This window comes from Delphinapterus leucas, chromosome 18, assembly GCF_059928025.1.
Source record: "Delphinapterus leucas isolate spDelLeu-1000000601 "Yukka" chromosome 18, BTC_Dleu_Yukka2, whole genome shotgun sequence".
NCBI classification, from domain to species: Eukaryota; Metazoa; Chordata; class Mammalia; order Artiodactyla; family Monodontidae; genus Delphinapterus; species Delphinapterus leucas.
Window position 1 is genome coordinate 3,929,907 of NC_143146.1, and position 12,058 is coordinate 3,941,964.

General features: G+C 40.0%; 1 protein-coding gene across 1 annotated transcript in view; it reads right to left on the reverse strand.

The window, feature by feature from the left end:
• The window catches only part of MYO16 (myosin XVI), a 401,807-nt gene that overhangs the window by 113,495 nt on the left and 276,254 nt on the right, over positions 1-12,058 (reverse strand). Inside the window, exons 25-26 of the mRNA XM_022576783.3 lie at positions 11,974-12,054; positions 11,498-11,703 (exon numbers count right to left, since the gene is read on the reverse strand). Coding sequence (XP_022432491.1) covers positions 11,498-11,703; positions 11,974-12,054 — 287 coding nt within the window. The remainder of the gene's footprint in view (positions 1-11,497; positions 11,704-11,973; positions 12,055-12,058) is intronic.

Genomic DNA, 12,058 nt, shown 5'->3' on the forward strand with positions numbered 1-12,058 from the left:
TAGCTGAGAATGATGTACAGAAATACACTGGGATTTTTTTTTGGTCATAAGTGGAGAGAGATCTGTAAGAATATTAGTTTAAAAACACATTGTCATCACCATACTTTTAAAACCATGGATTAAAAAATAGTAAGGATTTCCTAATAATAAAACAAATTACTTTTATTTCAAAATTGATTTCTACTAAATGTAGAAATCTTTATTTCACATAATTTAAATATTTATTAACTTGCCACAAAAGTAAATTTTCAAGTTTAAGTAATAGGGTCTCACAATAAAGTAGCTGTAGTGAATGATTCAAGTGAGTATATTGTGGAAATAGTATTAAATGGGTCAGCCCGACTTGTAAATTACTCTTAGTTAGTAGCAGCTTCTCCCCTAAACACAGATCATCAATCCAGTGTCTATTGTGATGTTTTTATTCCTAAAAATATTTTTACTGAATAAATTGATCCTCCCCTTGCAGTAAAACAGAGAGTACTTTCAGTTAACAAAGCATTTCAAAGAACAAAGAAAAAACCATCAAATGAAAGCCATTTGAAAAATCAATCTAGAGCACTAATCCATGAATTATTGTACAGTTATGGCTAGGAATTTCAGAAAATGACTCAGTGCTTTTAGAGGAGTGAGAATATTATTAAACTGTGACAAAGGCAAGACTGGGATCATTATCTCACCCTAACGTTTAAATGGCTACCCTAAAATGGAAATGTTTAGGGACTTCCCTCACGGTCCAATAGTTAAGACTCCGTGCTTCCACTGCAGGGGACATGGGCTCGATCCCTGGTTGGGGAACTAAGATCCTGCATGCCACGTGGCATGGCCAAAAAGAAAAGGAAATGTTTAGGTATAATGAAACCATATATTTTAAGGTGGTTTGAAAGTCACAGCTGGTTTGAGTTAGGAACGCATCATAGGTTATCAATGAATGCTACATCTTGGACACACAATGTAGAGCTCAACTACAAAACTATACAGAAAACTAAAACGTTATTAGCTTATTGAACAAATGCTTGTTGGCCACCTATTACATGCATATAGTGGAAGGTTCTCCTTAACAGGGCTTATAATCTACTGGGAATGACAGAGATGAAAGATTCCTGGTAATGAAATGCAGTGAAACTCATGAGAAGGTTAAGTGCAGGGTACAGATAGTTCGGGTGACCAATGTCCTGGTTTGCCAGGGACAGTCCCAGGTTATACCTGTATTTCTGTCAAAATTATTAACAGTGGCCCCATTTCACTCTTAAACATGCCCTGGTTTGGTCAATATACTACTATGATCACCCTTGTCTCTGGCAACACAAAATATTAAATTCTAGAATAATTCTTCCTGTAATATTCTGCTCTAGGACTAGGGAAATAGTCCTAAATTTAGTGTGTATGTTAGTTCTAAATTTAGTGTGTATGACATTGGTATCCAAATAACCTTATGGTTAGTATTTACTCACTGGACTTGATGTGAAATTGATAAGCGATTTGGCAGTGATATACACAACAAATGAGGTCTAAATTAGTCACATCATTAAGATGACTACCACACACTGAATGTTTCTGTCCCCCCGCAAAAAAACTCATATTCTGAAGCCCCCGTACCCAATGTGACTGTATTCGTCTATAGGGCCTCTAGGAGGTAATTAAGGTTAAATGAGCTCATAAGGATGGGGCCCTAATCCAACAGGACTAGTATCCTTGGAAGTAAAGACACCAGAGAGAGTTTTTCTGTCTCTCTCTGTCTCTGTCTCTTTCTGTCTCCATGGCACCTTGATCTTGGACTTCCAGTCTCCAGAACTGTAAGAAAATAAATGCCAATTGTTTAAGCCACCCAGACTACGGTATTTTGTTACGACAGCCCAAACAGACTAATATAATGACTAACTGCTCAGAATGTTACACTGAAGAGTCCCCAGCTCCACCAAGACATATGGAACCTTTTTAGCTAAGTCTGAGCCAAGTTAGAAAAATGGAAAGAATGCTTCTGAAATAGTAATTTCATATGCATATGGAATTTTGGACATTTAATTCAGAAAGTCAAGATAATCAGGTTTGGGATTTCAATTCCTTTGCAACTGAGTATCTCTGGACTTGAATTTATAAGACGTATTAATCTTTGAACTTTCTTTTCTCACTGGGAATTTAACAACGGAAGAAGATTCATAGTCAAATTTGGGAATATTTAGGCCACTGGGATTTTATTATTTGAGCTGCTCTTTTGTTTTAATATTTTCATTTATTCTGGTTGCAGAATCCCTGATGGGCTCTGTTGGACAATGTGTCAGGACGGGTTGGGGATGGGAAATAAAATTCATTTATAGTCTTGAATACAGAGTGGCCTTGAAATCAATTAAAGTAATGCACTGTTGGCCCACTGCAGAATCTTTGGGTACAAAAATCTATATTGCTTCGATACATCAGAAAGCAGTGGGTGCTCATGAAGATGGGGGCAGAATATTCTGAAAGACTCAAGACGTCCCCCCAAGAGTAGAACCACCCCCCCTTGTTATTTGTAGGCTTCCTGGATGCGTTCTCTGGTTCAGAGCACAAAACAATGCAGAGGGTTAGGCAAGGGCGGTGCCTCATCTTTTCTGATGTTTCCTTAGACGTGGAGGTAGGACGACACACTCTGGGTCACTCTCTAATCCTTCACAATCCATGAGGGAAGGCGAAGTGACTGACTAATCTAACTGGTAATTCTGGAGAGAAAAAAAAAACAAAACAAAACAGGGGATTCTCAGCTGTTTGAGAACAAACTGCTTGCAATGGAATGCTTGTCTTCCTTCTCTTCTCCAAGCCTTGCCTGAACAGCATCCCTCTTTTGGAGGTCTACCTGAGCCCAAACTGTCCATAATTGGGTGTGTGTGTGTGCAATTCTGCCTAATTCTGGGGTTCTATTAGCATACACTTTGCCTCTCACACCAAGCAGTGTCCTTCATCCTAGACTTTACATGCAAGAAAGATGACATTTTGATGATTTTTGTCTTCTCACTTTGGTCAAGAACTGGGTAAGAAAAATGATATGAATCAGGTCCCCTCAAAAGTCCTAATGATGACCTAAGCTTCTCTGTCGACTCCTGAGTTATGAGGATCATTTAGATACCATGAATGAAAACTATCATATACTAATGATCCCACTACATAACACCGTTGCCCTATAAACAGAATTAAATAATTTATAATCATGAAACAAGCAACTCATAGGTAATTATTTAAAACTGGTTTGGCCCCCACAAGCAACGTCATCTTGCGATTATGTTTTCCCTGACATAACTTATAATTTAAAAATTAAAGGCATAATGGCATTTTGATTCCACAAAATGCTAGTATAAAATAAGAGTGAATGAATAACAATGAAGAAGTGAATGGTGAAGGAGTGAGTGAATGAATGCTGTCATGGCAGACCATCCAGCTTATCAGAGTAGAAATTAGGATGGAAGCCCAATGATGCATGTACGAAAGCAAACATCATCGCCTTTCATTATCTGTCCCGTTTTCTATGGAAAAATGTCCCCCAGATCTATCAGAAAGAGGAGGGGTGGGACTAGATAAAGGGTTAGGTATCCCTGGGTCAAAACCACCCACCTCTGTTTCTGTCAACAAAGTTTATTGGAACCCCTCCTCACCCGTTCGTTGACCTGCTGTCTATGGCTACTTTCTGCCATGAGGCAGAGTTGAGTATACGTAAGTCAGCGACCTTGTGGCCTGTAAGCCTACCATAGTTACTATCTGGTCTCTTAAAGAAAAAGTTTTCAGATGTCCGGAGTGGATCACGGGGTAATTTATGATTCCTAATCCATTGAACAGTATAACAAATTCCCAATAAAGATACTTAATTATGTTTAAATTGAAATAGCTTCGAGAATCTATTATAATTCTCTTTCCTATTTTATATTTCACTGAAAAGTAGCAGGCCCTCTTTCCTTCCAAATGTCATTAAACCTTAGACAATCAGCCAACCCTGCAGAGTGGTTTTAGCAAGAAGAATACGTTGAGACTTGGCAAAATTACCCAGAAGAAAATGTATCCTTTGCCAGTTGAATTAGAATATTTAACAGCTCTCGAATGTATTAACTCACGTTTCTATTAAAGATGTATTAAAAAAAAATAAAAGATGTATTGACAGTAACTGACATCACTTCCAAGGAACAAAGAAAACTTTTCGATGATTCCAACCCAGATCTGTAGCTGTGATTCTGCTGGGCTGGGCGGCCGCTGCCCATTAGTTTAATCCAATCAGCTGAAGTGTGTCCCTTCATCCCTCTCCCCGCACCCAATTTAACATCATGGCTATGTTCTTTCACAGCCTGCCCTTTCAGCGACAACTGTGTCATTTAAACAAGCTAAATGACTCATACTATTTCTGCGAGGGGTCTCATCCAGTAACAATCTCAAAACACAGATCATGTGCCCTCACCTTGCCAAGCATAAGACCAGTCCCTGTGGTGCTTTTATTGGACAAGCCCTTCTGTCTTTTCCACATAAGGGCGCCTCGTTAAAGGGTCAACCTCTCCCTGTGGTGATGCTGTCTTGCTCTCCCCCGCCAACTACAGAGAAGTCCACAGATGAATGATGTGACCCTTCCACGCTTGCCACCCAAGACCCACAGCTAGATTCCAAAAGATGTCCCTTCTAAATCTGGAAAAAAGACGAACATTTAGAAGGTTAGCACCCTGAGAAGAGTAGAGACACAAAGGACTAAAATCTGGCACAGCCTTGGATGACCATTAAAAAGCCATGATAATTATAATGTGACAAACATACAGGGTATTGAAGAAAGCTTTGAAAACGGTGGTACAGTGCCATACAAGGTAACAGGCATGGCACCTTACCTTTAAAGACACCTCAAAACTGTTTCATCATCATTGCCTCATATTATTCTTTCCCTCAATTCTATAGTTTGGAAAAAAAAAATTCTGGTATTACAGTATTCAGCACACCAAACGCACATACACTTACTGGTGAAGGATGATATAACAGCAATTCATAGGTATAGGCATGACTATCAAAATTTTTTTGTTGTTCCTGAAACCGAGCAAGACCCTATGGGGCTCCTGGGCACGGGAGGCTCTCTGTTCAGCCTCCATGACCTTCCCTGAGTTCCAAGGGGGAGGTTCAAACAGTTGCTAATCAGGGAAGGGAGGGGATGAAGAGACAAGTAGGGAGCAGTCAGGAATCAATAGCCCAGGCTTGGGGCAGGGTCCTGGTTCTGCCTCAAGGGATACACATAACGATATCTTTGAGTGCTTTACAGAACTAAAACCCCCAACAAATGGAAGATGTTAGCATTCTTCATTCCGGATTAAAGGAACCACACAAGCCCATCAGGAGATCATCTGAGGCCAGATTAAAGGAATGCAGACCCTGCACACACCCTGCATCTTACCAGCAACCCCGCCCTTGAACTATTGCTATAAAACTCCTCACCAAATCCTCCCAGGTTGGGACACACAGTTTTTGAGGGGCACAAGCCCGCTGTGTCCCTCTTTGCCTCGCAAAGCAATAAAGCTATTCTCTTCTACTTCACCCAAAACTCTGTCTACAGAGATTCGATTCAGTGCCGGTGCACATAGGCAGAGCTTTAGGCATCATTCCCAATTACTTGCATGTTCTCCCTTCAAGAAGATGTGGTAGCCTGTCCCAAAGTTGGCCACTTGCTTGCTCCCCAGTGAAAATATCTCAGCTGGTCTGCAACTGCTTTGACCAATGAAATACAGGGGGAGTGATGCTGTGCTAGTTCCCAGCCCAGCTTGTAAGAGGACTGCAAGTTTCCTTCCTTGCCCCTTGGAACCATGAGCTGCCAGGTAAGGAGTCCAGATTATTCTGCTGGAGAGAGAGACCACGTGAAGGAACAGCCAGGCACCAGACACAGGGATGAACATGCCGTCTTGTCCACCCAACCCAGCTGACACCAACCTCTTTAGCTGTATGGCTGCAATGGATGGAGAAACCCCAAGCAACAAATGCCCCACTAAGCCCAGTTAACCCACAGAACTGGGAGAAATAACAAATTGCTGTTTTATGCCACTAAGTTTTGGGGCAACTGCTAACCGAGCCAGAAGTGTATATACCCCTACTCTTTGTTACGTGCTCTGGGGTACTTCCCATGAATAAGACACTTCTCCACCCCGCTGATGTGGGCCTGGGCCATGTGACTGCCTTTAACCCATGGAATATAAGAGAGTGACAGATGCTGCATCTCAGCACAAGTTGTAGCAGCCACTCAGCCACGTCTCTTCTCCCCCAGCACAGAAAGGGCATGTCCTAGATCTGGGCTATTCCTGAACCCCGGGGTGCATCATGAAAAAGAGGCCCAAATCAGAGCTGATTCGAGCTTAGGTGTGCAACTTCTAAACACAGTCAAATATAATGTAAAAGAGAAAGGAACCTTCGTTGTTTGCAAGCCACTGACTTGGAATTTTATGTTCTACAGATTGTATTGGTGACAGTTTGTCTTTTACAATGCCATCAGAAAAATTCTCACAAACTGAAGAATCCATCCAACATTAGAGACAGTTGTTGAAATGGAAGAGGATGTCGGATCTCTTTTGTTCAGTTTCATAGAGTTTGGACCCAGAAGGATGATGGCTGGTTGGCATTATGTTAGCTTCTGCACAGGGAATAATACCTGCCCTTATCTAAGGAGCATATGGTCTAGGACAGGGGTAGCAATTTGTTTTCGGTAGAGGGCCAGAGAGTAAATATTTTAGCTTTGTATGCCAAGAGGGAAACTTGAGGAGATTACGTAGGTATATATATAACCATTTAAAATTTGACAATTGAAAAATGTAGAAGATATTCTTAGCTCTCAGGTCATACAAAAGTAGGTGGCAGGCCAGATCTGATCTGGTAGCTATAGTTTGCTAACCTCTGCTCTAGTGGTTAAGTGGTTAAATATTAACATAAATGAGTATTTCCAGTGAGCAAATAATAAGTAAAATACTTAAGGCCTTTTTGAAGCTTAGAGAAGAGACACAAACCAATTTGGGATTTTATAAATGACTTTTCAACAGAGAGGATGCTTGAGTGAATCTTAAATATCAAGTAAATGCCATTGAGTAAATAAAGAGATAGAAAGAATATGATTCCATGAACAAAGACACAAGTTTTTTAAATCACATGATATGTGCATGTAAACTAGACTTCTTCCCATTAGCGCAAGAGTAGCACATAATACGAACAAGGTCCCAAAAACTTCCCAGCATAACTTGTCCAGCTATGCTACCTATTGAGACCATATCAACACACACCTACGAACACAGGTATTCGCAGCCAGCTCAGGCTGCCATAACAAAATCCCACAGACCTGGCGGGTTAAACAACAGAAGTTTATTTTCTCACAGTCCTGGAGGCTGGGAAGTCCAGGATCAAGGTGTGGGGCAGTTAGTTTCTACCAAGGTCTCCTGGCTTGCAGACAGCTGCCTTTCCACTGCATCCTCAGATAGCAGAGAAGAAGGACATGCTCTCTGATGACTTTTCTTATAAGGAAACCAATCCTATTGGATCAGGACCCCACCCTTAGGACCTCACTTAACCTTAATTACCTCTTTATAGAACCCATCTCCAAATACAGTCACATTGGGGGGTACAGCTTCAATGTATGAGTTTTTGTGGAGGGAACAATTCAGTCCACAGCAATAGGTGATCCAATTATGTATCATGATTTGCACATAATAATTTACTTCTATTGCTCCTTTCCTTCTTCCTCATATACCCAAACTTGTGAGGTTTCTTGCCATGGAGATAGGAACTTGCATTTTTACAACCCCATCCAGAAACTATTGATGCTATTAGGGAAAAAATTCAACAAGCATGCTTCTCATTTAATCAAAATAGGATTTCTCGACAAACACAATTCTCCGGTTTTGATTAGGAAGACTCAGAATGATGGACAGTTATTAAAGCCAGGATACCAGGAAGCGAATTTGCAATACCATCACGTCCACCTACAGATTCCGCAGAACTGCCCATTATCCACATTTACTGTCATGTTGGGTTTCAGAAGCGATAAATGCTGTTGAGATGAGTAGGTGCTGCTTTCAAAACTGGACATATTTTTCCTCTTTGTCCAGCATTTTTGTGGTAACCATATTCCTCTTTGTAAACTAAACAAAGTAATTTGTTTGATTGGTTTTTATTCTCTAACAGTTAAGACAAGGTGATACAAACAGAAAAGAAATGTTTTACATAGGAAGTGTTATCTGATATTCTGGCAACGAAAAACTATTAAATTGCACCTCGAGGCTTTGTTTATACAACGAAGCTTGATTGCCTGGGGGGATTTCAAGGTTCTGATGAGCTTTCTGAATAAATAGGTTACTTGTTGATGTGACAATGTGTGGATTGTGTTTTATTCAAGTTCTGTAAAAGCTAATAATCTCTCTACAGATCAGTGTTTTTGTGATAATATTCCAGATAGGCATCCTTTATGTAAGAGAGATGTGACAAATTCCCAGTGAAGTACATTAATAATTCCATTTCTACTAATGTGCAATTACAAATAAAGATGATAAATTGAAATCACATCTCCTTTTACGTAAGGGGCTGGTTAAAGAAAAGCAGAGATTTACCAAAAAGTATCATTTCCCATCCCCACTATTCTTTTCAACAAACATAGTGCAGCTATCATCTCTGTTATGGAGAAACATTACTTTACACTGAAGAGCTATTAATCCCCAATGCCAGCTTCATTCCTAAAACATTGACCAAAACCCAAAACACACAGGTATTGTGACTGAATAAGACATGGCCTCTGCCTAGAAGTCAGAGTAAAGCAAGAAATGCATATATATGGAAGACTGTACTTAATTTTAAAAGATAATCATTGCGTACACTATTGTAATAGAGATAAGAAATTCTCGTAGGTATATACGTATATATGTCAAACTAGACAAATACAAATAACAAAGGTAAAATGATTTTCTAATTATTATGATATATAATATTGGGACCATGTACACACACGTACACACACACAGCCATGTTCTCCACCCTTTTCTGGGAAAATAGGACAATTCAAGTGGCTGCCTGTTGGAGTAGCTGTAAGGAAGATCCATGCAGCTACTAAAGATTATACCAGAGAAACTCTGAGGGACACTTTAATGCCAAGCTTCTTTGATTCCATGAGTCGAAGACATTCTAACAAAATAAACAACAGAAAATGCACTGAATGCACTTTAAAAAATATTCATAGGGTGAGATTAATCCTATTTAATATCCAGTGCAGGAATCCACTCACAGTGCTTCTGAAACTGCATCCGGATCACTTGGAAATCTCAACAGATTTGCAGATTTTAATTCAGTAAATCAGTAAATGCCTGAGATTTTGCATCCCCGACAAGTTCCCTTTGCTTATCAAGGCATTCACCTACTTCCAACCCTTGTCTGGGGAAAAACAAAACCAAACAAAGATGTAATCCCCAAGTGAGTAGATGTTCTAGGACAGTAGTTCTCAAAAGGTTGTCCACACACCAGCAACGTCAGTATCACCTGGGAACTCGCTAGAAATGCTGACTCACAGACCTCACCTAGACCTACTGAACCAGGAACTCTGGGGCTGCCGCCCAGGAATCTGTATTTTAACAAGCCTATGATGGACACTTACATTGCAGAACCATGATTCTCAGCACGGCTTGGGAAGGGAGTCAGTGCCGCTGAGTGAACCACAGTTTATCAAGGCTGGTGACCCTCTGAGACCGTATGATGCCAGCAATAACAGCACCACACCCCTCCCCATCAGACAAACCAGGGGGTCCTTGGACCCCACTCTCTGTTGACTGTCATTCAGAAGGTCTGGGGTAAATGTGGGAATCTATTACTTTAAACTTGTTTATGGGCAGGTTTTAAACTCATTGATTCGAAGACCACTTGGACTTAAAGGGGTGGGAAGGCTGACTTTTAATACTTAAACTGTAAAGTGTGAGAAATATATACTCATTAACAGACCAAACATTTCTGGAGACTATAAATGGACGTCCACTGAGGGAACAGAAAGAGGCAGATCAGAGCTGTCCCTACCAGATACCTCTTAATGTGCAATAAGCAGTGATGTGACACCACCAGCCCTACCCAACAAAAGCACAAATTAATTCTTATATTCAGCACATATTAATTCTTAATGTATCCCTGTGTAATGCCCAACTTTGCAGTTTTTCCCTATAAATAGTAGACAGTGTGTCTATTAGCTCATGAATTAGCATCTTTTAAGTTTTTAAACACAATTATCTTGTCTATCTACACGATACACTCTGCAGGTTAAACATATTCATTCTCCAGATACTTTATCCTGAAATGTGGTGGATTTTATCTGCTCCCTTCTGAATAGTCTATCAGCTCTTTGAGAATGAATGGCTCATATGATGTTTATTTTCTTATTTGTGTCTTTGTGAAATTTACCAAAATACACGATAAACAGATGCTACTTCTATCCTCTGGAAAAACAAATGTGATACAAATGAAACATAGAATTTTAGTCATAGTTTAAATATCATACCCTTTGTCCTGATTATTTCCAACTTGGTGATTTAAGTTTTTTCGTTGATTGCTTTGCCTGAATTTAGCAGCTTCTTCAAACCAGTGGCTCAAATGGAACTTCTGGTCAACAAAATCTTAAAATCTCTTTTTTTTTAGGTGAATAGTTTGCCAAACAGATTTCTCCATACTATTTGCACAGTTAGTTTTTAACCATAAATGCTAGATTTTATACTTGTAATATTGATATTACTCTATGTCAATGTTATTTTTAAATTTCACGTTTTTATATAAGATTACCAAATACTTTCTTGTTTCCCTTTTGCTCATCCTCCCTTTTATTGTTTGATTGCTTGAAAACAGATTTCCTCATTATTTTCACTGCCTGTATTCCAATAAAATTTTATTTACAAAAAATAGGTAGTGGGCTGGATTTGCCCATGAATGCAGTTTGCCAACACTTGACCTAAAAAAATTTGTTCATACATATAAAAGGAGAAAATAATCACATACTTAGTTTCTTATATTAAATTATAATTTTTATGTCAATATTATAAGCAACAATTTTATAAATGTTTAAATCCGAGGAAACCTAAATTTAAGGGAACACGAAAATTGTTTCCAAGCTATCGGGTCTGCAGTAAAGTTTAGTAACTTTTTTTTTTTGAGATACGCGGGCCTCTCACTATTGTGGCCCCTCCCGTTGCGGAGCACAGGCTCCGGTCGCGCAGGCTCAGCGGCCATGGCTCACGGGCCCAGCCGCTCCGCGGCATGTGGGATCTTCCCGGACCGGGGCACGAACCCGCGTCCCCTGCATCGGCAGGCGGACTCTCAACCACTGCGCCACCAGGGAAGCCCAGTAACTTTTTATATAAGCTTTGTCAGCGTATTTCATTGCTTCCCACAGTATTTTGTCTACTCAGGGTAAAAGAATATGAATAATAAAAGAAATGCCAGAAAAGAAAACAGAAGATCCACGCTACAATATTATCAACATGGTCCTGGGAACAGTGGACACGAGAGCAAAACCTACCTTGACAGGAAATCCGAGAAGGAAAGGCGGACAGGGTATCCGTGTCTGATGATCTTCACCATCTCCAGGACCCCAATGTATTGCAGCTGAGCAGACACGTAAAAATGATCAAAAGTATCTGGCAGCCTCGAGTTATTGGGCTTGATGCAATGAATAAAGTGTGGCGTGCACTTCTGAAGTTTTCCAGTAATATCCGTCAGAGTTTTCTAAGGAGAGAAGTAAAGCACAACTGATTCCCCAAAGAGGGCACCGACTGACAAGGTAAAGCAATTTTTAAATAAAAATCTTTATCTTCAATCCATGATTCTTATTTATTATGCATTCACTTGCTTTGCGTGTGTGTGTGTGTGCGTGTGTGTGCATGCTTACTTTTCTGAAGGTCCTTAAGTGCTGAAAATGGAGGAGAATTCCATGTAAACCCTCTACAGTTGATATAATCAAAATGGAAGTTTTTGAAATCTGAAAACTTCACTAACCCTGAGTTGCGATGCAATGGTGGCCGGGCCTCCCCGTTCTAGTCTTTGAAGAAATGTAGAATTTCCTTTCTTTTTTAATAACTGT